Here is an 18,372-nt window from a genome sequence, read left to right as displayed (position 1 = left end):
AAACTGCACTGGGTGGCTATCTGCTGTGCTTTACACATATACACTACCCCTCTGCTTTTCAAAGGGGCTTCTGGTCCCCAAATATCTTTTGATTGCTACCCTTCCCATCTCGACATCTGGATCTGAGATAGTGAGAGCATTCTGGCCCCTAAGAACAGGGTGGAGTAGCCCTCTCTGAAAACAGCTTCCTCTTCCTCTTTGGACCCCTCCTAATTTGAATTGCAAATGCCCCTCTGAGACATGGAACCACCACCTTGATATCCAATTCTAACTTCTCATCCTACCCTTTTAGCAAATCCCTCTGCTGAAAAAAAGATCCTCCACATAGCAAGGCAGAGGGAGAGGCCTGGAATAATGTTCCTTCTATCTCTTGCAGCTTCAATTTGCCTTGGGGCCATTCAAGGAAAGGAGAGGGGGATTTAACCCTTCGATCCCCACCCAGGACATGAGAGGTGAAACTGGAAATAAAGTGAGGAGTCCAGAGTCTCTTGGACATTATTATCCTGCCCTTCTTCCAAGAAGATCAGTGTATTGTACACAATTTTTCTCTTTCCAGAAATCACAGACTCTTCCAACCTCCGATTCAAACCCTTGCTATACAAATGGAATGAATGTAGAGGCTGTGATCCTACAGTAACTTGTCATGAAAATGAATCCAATGATTCAGCAATCCCAGGGCAAGATCCTCCTCGCTCTACAGAGCAAGTCTCAAAGACCATCATTCGGCCATACGGCAATGCAGATCTGCACCCATGACACTGGGGGGGGGGGGAGTTAACCCTCCCCTACATGCCATTTTCCTAAACTCCATCACATCCAGCAAGCTACTAGTTGTCCCTGGGGGTAACATACAGGAGCAAGTAGATGCAGTGGTCAGGGAGGACATTTTAGACTGGGGAAATGGTGGAGGACAATACTTAACTCCAATGACAGCTTACCTATCGGATCACCAAAGGACACGCAATCTGTGCCCTTCACATACCCACAAGTTCAAAACGTAACTTAAAAACAATAAAATGCACAATGGCACAAACGGGGTAAACATCTCCCATCCTGCATTTCAGTTTGGACACATTCACACCGCAGTATCCAACCACAGATCTCTCGCATGAACTACCATTTAGCCATGGAACGGGGCTTCTTCCTGTTCTTTCAAAGACTTGATTCAATGGATGATGCAAGATATCCCAGAATAACCGGGAGCGTTGTACGCACACACTGTTGCAGAAAGGAAAGAGTGGGCCTCACCCAGGGGGGGATTCCTCCTTAAAATAATCCTCAATCAACTCGTCCTCGCTGAGCAAGCTGTTGAACCGAATGGAACGCAGAGCTGAACCATCGGGGGTGGTCTCGACCTGTCCCTTCAGAGAGAAGACACAAAGGGTTAATTCGGTATTCACTGTTTTCAGGGCCTCGGGGCCAAACTAAACATGCTGTTTTTTTAATAATGAAGCATTCCATGCATATGGAACAGCAAAAACAGGGAAATAACTCCCCCCTCCCACACAGATTCCGCATGGGAAAACGGCTTGGGAAGATGCAAGAACCCGTCCTCGCCCTGCGGTGGCATTCCAAGCCCAAACAGGCCCTTCTCTATTTTTTAACCAGCCATTTTCTGCAGCTGCTGTGTGGCTGCGGGGAACCCGAGTTTGGTCTCAAAACTTGGATCCACCTCTAAAAACCTGGACATCTAGTTTGGCCCTGGGACCTTTCAAATCTGCATGCGAGGGGGTGTCCGCTACACAGCTCCCGCTGGACCTTTTAGAGGGGTGACCGCAAGCAGGACTATAATTATTTAGAAAATGTATCTGCTGCCTTTTCAGAGACCAGCAAGAGATGCCTCAGGTATAAACACATGAAGCTGCCCATACGGAGTCTGACCTTCAGGCTATCAAGGACAGTATCACCTGCTCTGACTGGTAGCAGCTCTCAAGGGCCTTAAGTTTTTCACCTCCTCAGTTACCAGAGATCCATTATGTGGAGCTGCTGGGAATTGAGCCGGTGACCTTCCGCACGCAAAGCAGATGCTCTAACGATGAGTCACCAGTTGTTGTTATCACACTAACTTGTTGTTACTATCTCCCCGTCTTGGAACAGGTTGCCCAGCCAAAATAACACAGGCAAGTAGATTTACAAAGAGCCGCCTAACCCACTTGATGCAAATCCTGTTATCTCCCTAACTTCTTGTTATCGCCCTGCTCTGGGCCAAAGAAGGCCTTTCTCTGATCTCTGTTCAGGAAACACCACCTGGGACCGTCTCTCAGCGAGCCTCAAGAGACCTTGGGTGGATAAGTCACAAGCCTCTTCCGGAGAGAGGTGCTCGTAGGGTCAGGCACACCAAATCCATGCGCCAAACCTTGTGCTTTGTTGATAAAGAGATTTTTCCAGTGCTACATGTCACAGAGATGGCCCCGATATAGCTCCAGCACTCTCTAGCCATTGTGTCTGAGCAGCAGGACCCACGAATAAAAAGGCACAATTTTAAAAAGTCTGAGTTGTATATCCAGTTGTATGAATTTTAAACCAACTGATTAAATTTGAATAGGAATAAAAGCAGGAAAGGTTGCATTCTTTGGATCCGCATGTCTTACGAATATGATGGATTCTACTTGTAGCAATGGAGGGGGTGGGAATCTGGTTTGGGATGATACATCTCAAATAAGGCCTCCCCTCTTAGTCAAGAGGAGGAGAAAAAGCCCCCTCCAAGAAGCCAGGTCGAGTGCATGGTCAGGCCATGGCCTACATTCAAAAACAATAAGCAATATTTTTAAAATCTGCTACCCATTTAATTGGGGGCAGCTTTGCGATCAAATTTTTAACACATTCATCTATCTGCTCACATTATTTATTAAAATATGCATATGTGGCCTCTTCTAACAAGCACAGCAATTAATTAACTGACTAAGTGGCAGCCCTAAAGTGGCGGGGGGGGGAGGACATTGTGGCTGTAGGAACCAAACCCAATCCATACTGCAAATCTGTACCCCAAGAGACAAACTTCTGGCAGTAATTTTAGCCAGTTTAAAGCGGTGGAGAAAAATTCTATATTGTCATCTGATTTAGATTCGGAGGTGTCCCACAAATATTCTTTATTTGCAGTTGCGGCAAGAAAGATATGAGCAAAGGTGGTCGCTCGTGGGACTTTTGGATAGATAATTTGCCATTAAACAGTTCAAGGATTGTATCCGTTATAGATGTACTGACGTTCTGTAGTATATGGAGTTTATGGATTGGATGTTAACTGTATGTTTTTAAACTGTTAATTTGCTATGGCCAATGACTAATTGCAACAAACTTACTGTGGGAATTTAGCAAGTGTTTTCATTTCAGTCATGAAAGAGTTAAACTGCTTGTATTACCTACTTAATTAGTAAACATACTTTGAATGTAACCATTAGAGTTTCGAATAAGATTCCCGCCATAGAAAGGGGAGTCACTAAGCATAATGAAGTAGGATTAGGATTTTCTATTGGGCAGTTTGTTTATTGGGGGCAATTAATTGATGCTATGTACTGAAGTTTTATTGCTCTTTGTTCACTTCCACTTCACTTCTTCTTATCTCTTCTCTAAGTCACTTATCTAGCAAGATGTAGTCAGCTTAGCAATTTATTATTTTCTCCAAATGTAACCCTAATTTTTATCCTTTAGTAATTTTACAGAGCTACACTGGAGTGTGTGTGTGAATCTATTCTCATTTCCAATGCACAATCTTTGCACAATCTCTGCTATATTTTCCAACTTACCTACCTACATTGCAAACCTTATACCCAACTATGGTTGTTGGGGGTTTTCCGGGCTGTATTGCCGTGGTCTTGGCATTGTAGTTCCTGACGTTTCGCCAGCAGCTGTGGCTGGCATCTTCAGAGGTGTAGCACCAAAAGACAGAGATCTCTCAGTGTCACAGATCAGAGATCTCTCAGTGTCACTGAGACACTGAGAGATCTCTGTCTTTTGGTGCTACACCTCTGAAGATGCCAGCCACAGCTGCTGGCGAAACGTCAGGAACTACAATGCCAAGACCACGGCAATACAGCCCGGAAAACCCACAACAACCATCGTTCTCCGGCCGTGAAAGCCTTCGACAATACATCTTATACCCAACTGTTTGTTTTCATTCATGCCATTGCATTTTCCAGCAGAATGAAACATCTCTGCCTATTACCCAAAGCTCGAGAACTGCAAAAGAATCCGTGCTTCAGGAATCAAAAGGGGAAATGCAGCACCCGTAAGAACCCTGTTCTCTTCCCAGCTGGGGCTTCTCTGTCCCCTGCACCTCTGATGCTCGCACAATCGGATGTTGCTCAGAAGCAGCCCTTTCTATTTATAGCAGCGGGAACCACTGCCCAGAGTTCCTTCTGAGAAGCCGTCAGCTATTTCCCCTGTGGCCAGATCAGCAGAAACGGACAGGATTGCAACTAGTGGGAGCAGAAATACGAAGAACATCAGAGGAGCCCTGCTGGACCAGACGAGTGACCAGCATCTTGTCTCACACAGTGCCCAGCCAGTCGCCCCGAGGAGCCAACGAACAGGACACAGAGGAAAGACCTTCCCGGAGGCCGCCTCCCAGCACTGGAATCCAGAGGTTTGTTGCCTCTGAATGTGGAGGCTCCCTCTAGTCGCCCGATCAGGGCAGAAACAGAGGAATGCAGCAGGGGAGAGGTCCCAGACTCCCCTGCAGATAAAGGGGGTGGGGGGAGATCTACAGCCCCCCTGGAGTAACGATAGCATCTCAAGGAGAAAACTTGCAGCCCAGCACACTTCAGACAGTGCTACTTTTCCTCTTGCAGGGAAAGGGTCTTGTTATTTATGGACACGGGAGGGCCTTTAAAAATATCAGTTCTGGCAAAAGAAAATAAAGATCTCGACAGGGGCTCGAAAAGCAGGGCCATCGTCAGGGGGGAAAGGAACTCAAGATGCAAGACCCACTTCTGCTGCTACATCAGCAGGTTCTGATGTTCTCTGTCAGCAGTTAGAAAAGGACTCTGATGATTATAGATGAGAAACTTACTCCACTGTTACCTGTCTCGAGCTTTCAGGGCTGATCCTAAGCAGGTCTACTCACTAGTAGTGAGTCTGAGTAAATGCATCTTGCAAGGAAACCAAGCAGATTTGACAGTGGCTGCCCCAAGAGCTCGTTCCCAGGGGAAACAGCCGATCCAGGTTAATGCCTCAAAATAGCACCAATCTTTGCTCTCCTCTCCGTGGGTTTGGAGGGGAAGGAGGTGGCGGCTCCCGCAGGAGCCAGAGCACGACAGACCCACCTTGTCAGTCATTTCTTCCGAGGGAATACCTATTTCCTCTTCAAACAGGGGATCCTCGTAGTCGGAATCATCTGCGGAGAGACAAGCCAAGTCAGTTCCAGGCACTCTTGCCCGCAAAGAAGCACAAAATGACCCTCTGCCACCCTATCCACGCTGCCTGCCAAGTGCTCAGGCATTGCCATGTATACGTTCCCACCCCACCACCTCCACCCGGAAGCAAGAACATCTCCTCCTCCTCCTCGCCCTCTCTTGCCCATCCCATCCTGTGGCTCAGAGGCAGAACATCTGCTTGGCACACAGAAGGTCCCAAGTTCAACCCCGGGCATCTCCGTTTAAAGGAAGCAGGGTAGGCAGTGATGTGAAAGACTTCCACCTGTGGCTCTGGTGAGCCACTGCCAGTCTCGGACAAGACTGGCCCTGATGGACCAAGGGTCTGATTCGGTATAAGGCAGCCTCATGCATTCACAGATCTGATGTTCTGCAGGGCTTTCTGAACTCTGGCCAGACTCCTTCCTCAGCTCATCTAGCCACCGGTCACCCTGCTTGTTTAGGCAACCAAGGAGACCCTCCAGTTCTCACAAGAGTAAAGAATCTCAGGAGATCCAAACAGCCCTGTGGAGTTTGCTACGCTGTGTTGCGCAAGAAGGACTGGCTTCTCCGGCTCTTGGGCAGGAGCAGCGGTGATGGGGGCGGGTGAGAACGGCAACCGGTCGCCACGTTTGATATCGATAACCAACCAAAGGAGCAACCCTCAGAGGAAACACAACAGCAAGCAGAAAGCGGAGGGCAATATCAATAAGCAAAGTAGAAGAATGAAAAAGATGTATTCCAAACAGGATTTATGAATATATAAAGTGCAATGTGCTACAAGACCGTATGTAAGAACAATGAAATATCCATCCACAGAGTACAAAATATTCATAAATCAGCAGCTGTCATGTAACCCAGTAACAGCTAATAATAATGTACATTTCAAGAAATGACAGAACACAACCTTCTTAGCAGAACAGGTAAGTACTTGAAAAAAGCAATACTTCACTACTCAAATATATTCTTATTCTTTTTCTTCCTGCAGGTGCTGTAAATATCAGGGTACAAGGACTCAACAAGGAGCCAGCAAGTAACTTGTTTCATTGTACCTTCCTCAGGTGTTGCACCAACAATTACACCTGAGAAAAACAGGACCGCCCTGAGACTCTCTGGTGGTACACCATGCACCTCAAAATGTCGGCCGCTGGGGGAGTCAGGCACCTGGTCCGACAAGCTTGGTACTGTCAATTGCAGCTCTCTCCAAATTCAGGCAAAGAAAGGCCTTTCTGGATCTTCCTATGGCAGATCGTTTCAACTGGAGATGCAAGGGGATTAGCCTGGGACCACATAATGCAACCCAGGGCCCCTGACTCAAGTATTCCTTCTATCCTCACCCAGGGATGGAGGCTGTCCGACCTCCTCTTATGCATACAGAGGACCGTATCCTGGTATGCTTGCATCCAGAATAACTACCACCCTCTTGGTCTCAGACCTAGAGAGGACATTGCAGCAATTCTTGATATTCTCAAAGTCTTTGAAAACATGTTATGAACGTTCACCAGATATTTCCTATGGGGCACTGGTGGTCCAGTGATAGGGTCTGGGAGACCCCTGCTCTAATCCCGACTGCTCCCCTGAAGCTTGTTGGGTAACTTTGGGCTAGTCACTCTAGGTCAGCCTGGCCTACCTAACAGGGCTGCTGTGAGGGTCAAGTGGAGGAGAGCTCCTAGGACGAAGGGCAGGGTAACTAGGCAGATAGATCAGTATTTGATATTTTGGGAGATTTCATTTCAATGGTGGATATTTTACAATCAAAACGACACAATATTTAAGAGGTGACATGCAATGGTATTAACATCTGAAAGTACTTAATAGCAGGGATGGGCCCATTTGGGGTGGGGGTTCATTTCCGTTTCAAAAGCTTAGTGTAGTCTCTTGGCAGCTGCCGTTCCGCATGTTGACTACTGTAAAAAAAGGCACCTTTCCGGATTGTTTTTTTTTCATTCCTTTGGAATTCAACATCCACCCCTGCTTAGCAGTTGACATGAAATAGTACATAGTATTTGCCAACTGAGACTACAAGAGTTTGTGTTTGATGCCTGGGACGGAGGGGGGGGGGGGACCAAGACATTTCGAGAACGAATTTCACATTCAAAATTACTCAAAAAGTGCCTTTTACTTCCCCTGCCCTTCTAGACTGGCAACACTGATCCATGCGATTGCAACCTCAAGACTTGACTACTGTAACATGCTCTGTATGTGGCTGCCCTTGAAGACAACTCGGATGCAAATCAATCTACTACTATATAAAAGGCAAACTATGTTGCCGACAACTCACTTTTTATCCTGGTGCAGGTGTAGTGAGTCACCAGCAACACTGCACGTTCGCCAGGATACGCCCAGAGAAGCAGCCCTTCCTTGGGAGGGGAAGCCGCTCCCACTTTCCTGGCCACCCCTCCCAGGGACTCCTGGCGGTCGAGCCTCTGCCTGCTGCCCCGGAAAGTTTGCTCCAAGCACCAGCAAAAAAGTGAGTTGTCGGCAACACGGCGGTCCCCCAGAAGCCCTGAGGAGGCTGCTGCTGCAAAGACCCTTCCAAGGCCCCGCTACAGCCCGATGCATTTTCCGCCACAACGGGCTTTGTTGCTAATTTCAACGTATTGCTTCAGTTCTTCACTGGTTGCCTGTGTACTTCTGGGCTCAATTCAAGATGCTGGTTCAAAGCTTTAAAATGCTTCACCCTCTGCCTTGGCCCCTTTTGGGGGGGAGATGGGGGGGCACATTTTAACAAATATAGCAAAATCAAGCAAATCTCAAACACGTGCGTGAATATTCCTTTCACTTCCATTTTTGTCTTCGCCACCAGGCACACACACTCACCGATTTCTGTCTGGAAGAGAAAGGCAGGCTTTGAAGGCAGAGCAGGGGCACTGTGAGGTTCCTCTAACTTCACCCGAGGAAAGAGGATGGGGGGGGCTGTAGGTGGGTCCTCCAGGTTTCGTGATTCGTCCTTCACGCTGCGGCTGTAACGAAAAGCCAGAGATCTCGCATTAGATCAGGACACAAGACGGGCGTGGTTCTCCCACTTCACCTCCAGCGGGCTTCTCCAGATTACAGCACCGTTTGCCCAAGGCACAGAGGTGACCATTACTGCTGTGGTGTGGAGCCCTGACCAGGTGGCGGGGGCAGCCACACTGTAATACCACCATGAATTGGGCTCAAACGCAGGCTGGGGAGGCTGGCATCCCGACCATATTCTTTATCCTATGATGCGCCCTTGGAAACCACAAGCCAATACTTGGAAGGAGTCAGATCACAGAGGATTCTCGCAGGAAAGGATCGAAAAGATCCACAGATCTGCAGACACCTTAGGATGCCCATCTCAACACGGCCACCAAGCTGACGCCCAACTTTTAACTGGTTCAAACAGCCACAGACTTCCTCTCGAAAGATATAGAACCATAGAGACCATCCATAGAGACCATCTAGTCCAACTCCCTGCCCAATGCAGGATGAGCCCAAAGCACCTCGGACAAATATTTGTCCAGCCTCTTCTTGAAAACGGTCGGTGAAGGGGAGCTCACCACCTCCCTAGGCAGCTGATTCCACCTTTGAACTACTCTGACCATGAAAGTTTTTCCTAATATCCAGCCGGTACCTTTGTGCATGTAATTTAAGCCCATTGCTTCGGGTCCTACCCTCTGCTGCCAACTGGAACAGCCCCTTGCCCTCCTCCAAATGACAGCCTTTCAAATATTTCAAGAGAGCAATCATGTCATGTCCCCCCTCAATTTCCTCTTCTCCAAACTAAACATTCCCAAGACCCTCAGCCTTTCCTCGTAGGGCTCAGTCTCCAGACCCCTGATCATCCTCGTCGCTCTCCTCGTCACTCTCCTTGAGCGACGAGAACCACTGACAGCATCGTATTCTGATAGACCAATTCACTCAAGGACAACTTCAACTACAGCTATAATAGCTAAATGGACCCTCCCTGTCAGCAGCTGTGCTCCTCCGCCTACCAGTTGCAGGGCAGCAAATAAGAAGGGACGACGGTTGCCTTCCCAGAAACGTTTGGCTGGCCGGAGCTGCAAACTCTGTGCTGGACTAGAAGGCACTTTGGTCTAATCCAGCAGGGCTCTTGTTACCATCTTCTGGTCCTGAAAAGCCTCTTGCCAGGGCAAGGTTGGCAACCTGGTATCCCTCAGAGAACAACAATTCCAAAGGGTCCTTGATCAGGCAATCCTAGCTTGCTGCACCAATAGGAAAGTAGTTCACGTTTGTAATGCAGAAACAGTCAAAGGAGAACATGCAAAACCGAATTATTCAAAAAGGCGTTTGTATTGTAGGGAGGGGCTCTCAGATGCTTCGTTAATGAGTTAAGGACCACAGACTTCACCACTACGTTGCCTTACGTACAATCTGTTGTTTTAAATAAGTGCTCCTATGAGAATTGCTTATGCTCTGTTTCAGCATTTGTTCAGTATTGGATCCTTGCTAATGCTGTGGCTTTGTAAACTTGTGTGTATTAACCCTATGGCATGGTTTATGGAAATGTCCTTGAAATTGACTGTACTAACCTCACACTGTGTAATCCGCCCGGAATGTCAGTGAGAAAGGCAGACTATAAATGACATAAATAATAAATAATAATTTTTTAAGTGGGGAGGGGGACAGATAGAGGACTGGAAAGAAGAAACGTCAGTGAACCACAGAACCAGCACGCAACAAGTTTGGCAGCCCTGAGCCAAGAAGGAACCAAGAACTGACCTCCCGGCAACGGACGGTCATGTTTGCATCCAGCATCCAGAACCAGTTTGGTGTAGTGGTTAAGAGAGTGGGACTCTAATCGGGAGAACCGGGTTTGATTGCCCACTTGAAGCCAGCTGGGTGACCTTGGGTCAGTCACAGCTTCTAGGAGCTCTCTCAGCCCCACCCGCCTCACAGGGTGATTGTTGTTGTGGGGATATTAATGACATACTTTGTAAACCGCTCTGAGTAGATGTTAAGTCATCCTGAAGGGCAGTATATAAATCGAATGTTATTGTTACTGTTGTTGTTGTTGTTTATGGCCCCCAACCCCATGACAACCCATTGTGTGTTCCACTTTCGGTGCAAAATTTGGGACCCTTCCATATCACCGCTTCCCCCATGTTCCCTTTTACTCTCACTGCCGGAAGCAGGCCATGATTTGCTTAAGCTCAGGAAACAGAGGAGCAGGAGGGGGGATTTCCCCTAGGCACAAAGAAGAACTAAATCACTGCTCAAGAAGCCAACCAGACTCCGGATGCAAGCCCTGAAGCAGAAGCTCAACAAATTCATGAGATCCCTCAAGCCTGACCCAGCCCAGCTGTTGGGGGGAGGCCTAAACCTTCCCTATACTCTTCCACCACCACCCCTGACTCCTCTCAAGGCCCAAATCTCTTATTCTTTGAAAGAGTGGAACCCTGACCTGGACAGCCCAGGCAAGCCCGATCTTCAGAAGCTAAGCAGGGTCGGTCTTGGATAGTAATTGGGTGGGAGACTTTCAAAGAAGACCAGGGTCTCTAGACAGAGGCAAGCTACAGCAAACCACCTCTGTTAGTCTCTTGCCTAGAAAACCTCAGCAGATGTCACCGTAAGTCAGCTACGACTTGATGGCACTCTCTTCCACCACCACCACAGCCAGGGCTAAATCTGAACTCAATTCAGTCCCCGAGAGCCAATTTCCAGAAAGCCAGGCCTCAACCCATCGACACAGGAATGTGGGGAGGGGGCCTCTGAGAATGCACAAAGTGCATTTTCTCCACTGACAATAGAGATCCCACACCACAAAGAGTAACAGGTCAGATTCCCTTGTGTGCTAAGTAAGGTTGCCAGCTCCAACCTGGGAAATTCCTGGAGACCATAGTATCGTACTGAACTGCCTCTTGGTGGTAGGCTCTGGGTTACGAAGGTTCAAATCCTATCTAGGAGGTCAGTCTCAGAAGGTGGTGCTAAGAGATTTCTGATCAATATTTTTATCAATGATCTGGATGAAGGGGTAAATGGGCTACTCATTAAATTTGCTGATGATATCAAATTGGGAGGAGTGGCAAACGCCCAAGAAGATGGAGTTAAAATTCAACAAGACCTGAATACTCTGGAGAAGTGGGCTGTTGTAAACAAGATACAAATCAACATAGAGCGGAATTACAAGTGACAAAAGGCACAGGTTGGACACTTGTCAGCTTCCCTCAAGTTTTGATGGGAAATGTAGGCGTCCTGGTCTTGCAGCTTGGCTCTCCGACTGCTGCCCAACGGACTTTTCAACTGTCACTTGTCCCACATTCCACCAAGCTGCCTACATTTCCCATCAAAACTTGAGGGAAGCTGGCAAGTGTCCAACCTGTGCCTTTTGTCACTTGTAGTTCCGCTCATAGATAAGGGCACAGTATTACATCTGGGCCACAAAAATGTGAAGCACAAATACTGGATGGGGGATACACTTCTGGGCAGTAGTGTATGCAAAACAGATCTTGGGGTAAGAGTGGACCGTAAACTAAATATGAGCAGTCAGTGTGATGCGGTGGCAAAAAAAGGCAAACTCAGTCTTGGGTTGTATCAAAGGGGCCGTAGCATCGAAATCGCAGGAGGTCATAGCCCCTCTCTATACTGCCTTGGTCAGGCCGCACCTGGAGTATTGTGTGCAGTTCTGGAGGCCTCACTTCAAAAAAGATGTGGACAAAAGAGAGTGATGAGGATGATCAGGGGTCTGGAGACTGAGCCCTACGAGGAATGGCTGAGGGCCTTGGGAATGTTTAGTATGGAGAAGAGGAGGTTGAGGGGGGACAGGATTGCTCTCTTTAAGTATTTGAAAGGCTGTCATTTGGAGGAGGGCAAGGAGCTGTTCCAGTTGGCAGCAGAGGGTAGGACCCGAAGCAACGGGCTTAAATTACATGCAGAAAGGTACCGGCTGGATATTAGGAAAAACTTTTTCACGGTCAGAGTAGTTCAAAGGTGGAATCAGCTGCCTGGGGAGGTGGTGAGCTCCCCCTCACTGGCAGTTTTCAAGAAGAGGCTGGATGAATACTTGTCAGAGATGCTTTAGGCTGATCCTGCACTGGGCAGGGGGTTGGACTAGATGGTCTGTATGGCCCCTTCCAACTCTATGATTCTATGATCTGCTCTTTGGTTGTTGGCCTGTGGGGTTCTGCAGGGATCAATCTTATCCTCTCATTTTCCATGTATCTAATATCTTTCTGAAGCCATTCAAAGAAGTCGTTGGGAGGTTTGGGCTGCAGTTTTACCTTCTACCTGGTCTGGCCCAGTTTTACCTTTCTTTTCCATCTAATGCCAAGGATGCTGTTGATGTTTTGAACAAGTGCTTGGAGTCAGTAATGGGCTGGATGAGGCTGAACAAGCTGAAACTGAATCCTGACAAGGCATAGGTTGTCTGGGTTAGTAGAAAGGCTGGCCAGTGATGTGAGATCTCCCCTTGCCTTGGAAGGAGATGCACTCCCCTTGAAAATTCACATTCACAGATTAGGAGACCTGCTTGACACAGTGGTCACCAGCAAGTCAGGTGGCTGTGGTGGCTTGGAGTGCAGTTGCCCAGTTTCAGTTGGAGCCTCAGCTGTGCCCATTCCTGGTTCAGTCAGGCCAAGCCACAGTAATCCATGCCTTAGTTGCATCTTGACTGGACTACTGCAATGTGTTCTACTTGGGGCAACCCTTGAAGATGGTTCAGAAGCTGCTACTCAGTTTGACTCACAGCTCTTCGATAGAAAGCACAGCCAGATCCGTTGGTGTGCGGCATTAAACATTCTTATAAATTCTGTTCGGTGTTTTCAAAAAAAGGAAAGGTCACTCACAAGACAACTCACTTCAGAGGCCAGGACTAAGTAAATCATTACAAAAGTCCAGCCGCTGCCCCGGCTGATAAGCAAGAGGCAAATGTCAAAAATAAATAATATGGCAAATGGAAAGGAAAGTTCAGCCGGCACTAGTAAAGCTGGAACAGATCTTTACTGTAAAAGTAAAAGGCTAATAAATCTATTCTAGATTTTTATAATCAACCATAAATAAATGTTCTTTAAAATTTCTGCTAGGATATGTAGGATGAAAACCTTAGTGTTCATATCCAGTTGTATTTAATTCAAAGGTAAACTACACATCAGAAAATCACCGAAAGTCAAGAACAATTACATTCAACTACAAAACATATATACTTGAAAGAACAACAATGGTCGAATCCACATTCACCCATCACCCGCATGTTTATCGGACATCTTCCCTTTGCCTCCAATCCGTGATTTTTTCCTCTTCGTTCACATTCCTGCTTCCAATCCGTCTTTCTCGCGCGTCCCTCCAATCACACAGCCGCTCGGAAACCGCTTTTTTGGGCGGGACCTTTTTTTCCCCGCCCATTTTTTTTAATTTTTTTGAGCGCACTTTTCCGTTATTTCGATCTTGCCTTATAAAGAAACATCATTGAAGATAATGATGCCTCTCTTTCCCCCACTGACAGCACTGATGGCTCTCTCCCGTTTCTTTTTTGGAAATTTGGAAGCTTGTGGAAGCTTTTGTGGGTATTTCCTATGCAGGACAGTTCAGTGCCTGAATTTTACTGGTTTCACTTCCTTGAAATGTCATTATTTCGATATTTCGTAATTTCGATATTACAGTAATATAAAATAAAAAAAATAAAAAACAGTTAAAAAGGAAGTTTCGCGAGTCCGTTCTGAGGATGGATTCACCCCAAAATGATTTTTCAAACTACCAGATTTGATTCAGAAACAGCATAATCAATAAATCCAATGCTATGAAGTCAAAAACAGTCTTTTGCAGACTACGGAGCACTTGCAAGTTGAATCAGCCAAGAGGAACTCTCGGAACGGCCGGAGAGACAGGAAGGGGGGTGGTTTTTAAAAAAACCGCGTAAATTGCACATTGGCCCGTTCACGGCCACCGTGAAACTCCCGTTGAAAACCTGTGACCACACATTCGGGAGAAATGCGAATGAAATGCGTCTGTTTAATGAGGTAATGTGACTGGCACTCGGGACTGCGTGGGGAATGAGGGGAACATGCGACTTAGAATGAGTAATGTGGATTTGACCAACATATCTCTATAACATTCAAGTAAAGAGTACCATTCTTATATACAAACAATACCTAAGAGAAAGGTCCAACTTATTAACACCATTAAAATGTTGATTAGATTACACAACTCAACATCATTAAAACGTTGATTAGAATACAAAACTAGTAAAGATGGGGCAGCAGTAGGGCTGATAAATCTAGGCGGGTAAATTCCTGGAGCTTTGTGGGTGGAGCCTGGGGAGGGTGGAGCCTAAGGAGGGGAGGGGCCTCAGAGGAACCAACACAGTCCACCCTCCAAAGCAGCCGTTTTCCCCAGGGGGACTGATCTCTGTCACTGGAGATTTGTTGTTATGAAGTTTCAGACTGGGTTGTCATCACTATGCAGATGACATCCAGTTGTATCTGTTGATGGGCAGCCGGCCTGGCTCTGCCCAAGATGCCCTAGTTAGAGCTTTGGAGGCCGTGTCTGGATGGGTGAATAGAGTCGACTGCAGCTGACTCCTATGAAGACGGAGGTCCTGTACTTGGATTGTGGGCCACGGGGGTCGGGGATCCAGCTCCCGGTTTTCAATGGTGCGCCACTTGTGCCCGCTCTGGCAGTCAGGAGTCTGGGAATGAGGTTGGTACTTCCTTATCAATGGAGAGCCAGGTCATAGCAGTTGCCTGGCCTGCTTTTTTTCATCTTCAGCAGGTCAGGCAGCTGGCCCTCTACCTTTTGACCCGTGATCCATGCAACAGTCACCTCCAGGTTACTCACTCAACACAGGGATCCCCTTGGGTCTGATCCAGAGATAACAACTGGTCCAGAGTGCTGCTGCAGCCATATTCCATATAGAGCACATATCTGGTTAACAGCTACACTGGCTCTGTAGGGAGTTCCAGATCAGATTCAAGGTTTTGGTTTTGACCTATAAAGCCCTTAACGGACTGGGACCAGCATACCTGCGGGACTGCCTCTCGCCATACGCACCCCGGAGAGTGCTTAGATCAGCTGACAAACATCTACTGGTGGTCTACTGGCTCGACTGGCCTCGACCAGAGCCAGGGCCTTCTCAGGCCTGACTCCAACCTGGTGCAACTCTCTGTCGGTAGACATGTGGGCCCGCCAAGATCTTTTATCCTTTTGGCAGGACTGCAAGTCTAAGTTGTTCCACCAGGTATATGGTTCAGGTCGGTCCTGTATCTACCTTGGAGCCTCCCTACCAGTCTCTTATCAGTGAGGCAGTATGGTTATCTTGGCCCCTCACACAAGTTAGACTGGGGGCAGATGGACGGCTCCCCCCCCCCGCACTGTTGGCAGTGGTGGTCCACACGAAACTCTGTTGGAACTATGTTTTTTATGGAAACTGATGTTGCTGTTCTTTTACTGTCATTTTAAAGTGTATTGAAATTGTTGTAACCCTCCCGGAGCCCGCTTGCGGATAAGGCAGGCTAGAAGTTTAATAAATGAATGAATGACAGTGGAGGGGGGGGGTTGTTTTTCTAGCTCATAAAGGAAACCTGTTTCTTCTCTTCATGCTCCAGGAATCCAGGTAGAAATGAAAAACAGGAACCAAAGGCAACAAATTTCTAAAGCAATTCTTAATAAAGGGGAGGGAAACCCTTTTAAATTCCCAATGAGTTCCTTTAAAGTTTACCACTGGGACAAAAAAGAGTTTTTAAAATGTGGAGGTTTAGATAGGCCTCTCTCAGAATGGTGATTGCCAAACTGTGGGGCTACCACCTGGAAGGCCCTTCCTCACAGAGGGGGTAAACCTATTTTTGGGATGTCCTAAATATCCAAGTATGCTGTGGAACTCGACCTGAAGCATTTGAGAGCCAGTGCTCCTTGTCGACATAAAAAGGGAGGGAAGTATTAAAAAATACAGATATTTTCTGAGATTTTGTACCGATTGGATGTACTTGCTTTCAATAATAGATAGTTGTGAATCTCCTGCATCGTGCAGAGGGTTGGACTAGATGACCCTGGAGTTCCCTTCCAACCCTGTGATTCTATGATTTTCTCTGAGCGTTCTTTGTTTTGGCCCATGTGTTTTTATATGAATAAGAGTAAATTGCCCCTTGACTTCCCCAAGAAACAGTCCAAAGTCTATGCTATGGACAGATGGATGAATTCTGGGGCCAAGACAAACCCAGCCACTGAACAACCCTTCCTGTTCTCTTCCTAAAAGACGCTCACTCAAAAGCCAAATCTTTCATTCAAGGCCCCAGATCTAGCTCAGCTTCAACGCGTGGCACAGCATTTCACCTGACTGGTTAACCACAGGCGGGCGCTGACAGTTTCAGCCTCCAAAAGCGAGTCAAGCAGGCATTGCAAATGGATGGCTTAACACAGCAAAGCACAGAAAACTACTGCAGATTTTCACAGCACCTACAATCCAGGTCCACAAGAGAGATTTAGAAAAGTATGGGTCAAACAACCCATGCGGTGGGGAGGGGGCGGAGCAGTGGCAGCAGATCTGCCCTTGATGGTAACAGCTAGGTGGGCAGGCACTTCTTTGAGAGCCAGTCTAGTGTAATGGTTAAGAGCACAGGGCTCTAATCTGGAAAGCCGGGTTTGATTCCCCACTCCTCCACTTGAAGCCAGCTGGGTGACCTTGGGGCAGTCACAGCTCTCTCAGAGCTCTCTCAGCCCCACCCACCTCACAGGGTGATTGTTGTTGTGGGGATAATTGAATTACATTGACTGATTATGACAGGACATACAGTCCTTTTTGGAATTGTTAATGCTGGCTGAGCGCAATTACTGGCTGTGAAGAAGAAGTGACTAAACGAGTGGAGCAAGAAGCTAGCAGACTCGTTGCCAACCTCCTGGTGATTCCCAGCCATCTAAGCCATTGAGCTTTGGAAATACATTTGGGACAAAGCCGTTTTCAGACTTTGTGCCACTATAGCCATTGGGCTTTGGTTATTATTACAGCCATTCAGCTTAAAACATCGATGTGGGGTTCTTATAGGTTGACCCAATTGCCATTGGAGATATGATGGACTGCGTAGATGTATCATGACTCATGCAATTTTGTAATGTTGGATTCATTGTTGTTTATTAAGTTGTAAATATTTATATTTCACTTTATTACACTGGCAAATAAGTTTATTAACACCTTGTAGTGTTCTTAGGGTTCTCAAAAAGGGTTCCTTGGTTTTTGATTGTTGGGGAATCTTCCGTTTATGCTTGGTTTGTGGGGATAATAATGACATACTTTGTAAACAGCTCTGAGTGGGTATTAAATTGTCCTGAGCAGCAGTATATAAATCGAATGTTGTTATTATTATTATTATTTGTCCAAAGCTCCCACAGAGCCCTCGAAGACCGAGACCCAGGATCTGGCCTCAGAACTTGGTGTTTATTGAGGTCCGAAAAGGAAGGCTGATCTGTTTTTTTTAAAAATACTTTATTGTTTTATTAATAAGAGTAAAATCCCAATAAAAAGGGCAGAGAGAAAAAAAGAAATGAAAAAAATAGAAAAAAAGAAAAAATAATACATATTTCATTTTCCATTTTTCTCTACAACACCTATCGTATCTTTACAAACAGTATAGTTATAGTTCTAATACTGCCAGAATTTTCCTTTTCATTAATGCCCCCCTTCTATTTATTTTAAGGAAGGCTGATCTCAAACGAAACCACAGTTTAGTGGCACCTTGAAAGACAACATTTATATTTCGGTAGGCGCTTTTGTGAGTCTCCAGCTCTGGCAAGATCCTGCCAATGCTGGGGGGCAACCGCATCCCTGAGCATGAAAAAATACAACCAGGCCAAGCCCCAGTTTGCTCAGGTTGCTGCGACCTCATTCCTTAGCAGCTGTCTCTATAGAAACAAGAGCTCAACCATCCATACATCAAACAAAGGGCCAATGGTTCTGGTCTCCGGGAAACAGTTGGAGAGGCTCGCTCGTTGTGGCAGACTGAACTCTGGACAGGAACTTGGCATCGCCAACACAAATGCCCGGCAAAAGGAGCTCGGACAAACTTAGCCTCGATAGACTGCTGGGAAATGCAAAGCACTGACTGTCGATCATGAT

At 46.9% G+C, this 18,372-nt stretch overlaps 1 protein-coding gene across 6 annotated transcripts in view; it reads right to left on the bottom strand.

Moving 5' to 3' along the window:
- Window positions 1-18,372, bottom strand: part of ARAP1 (ArfGAP with RhoGAP domain, ankyrin repeat and PH domain 1) — a 196,633-nt gene that overhangs the window by 98,991 nt on the left and 79,270 nt on the right. For all 6 annotated transcript variants that reach the window (XM_054973345.1, XM_054973346.1, XM_054973344.1 and 3 more), the window contains 3 exons: window positions 8,169-8,311; window positions 5,262-5,332; window positions 1,249-1,361 (listed from right to left, as the gene is read on the bottom strand). In XM_054973345.1, coding sequence (XP_054829320.1) covers window positions 1,249-1,361; window positions 5,262-5,332; window positions 8,169-8,311 — 327 coding nt within the window. The remainder of the gene's footprint in view (window positions 1-1,248; window positions 1,362-5,261; window positions 5,333-8,168; window positions 8,312-18,372) is intronic.

This window comes from Eublepharis macularius, chromosome 3 (assembly GCF_028583425.1).
Source record: "Eublepharis macularius isolate TG4126 chromosome 3, MPM_Emac_v1.0, whole genome shotgun sequence".
NCBI classification, from domain to species: Eukaryota; Metazoa; Chordata; class Lepidosauria; order Squamata; family Eublepharidae; genus Eublepharis; species Eublepharis macularius.
This window is presented reverse-complemented; position numbering and strand designations above follow the sequence as displayed.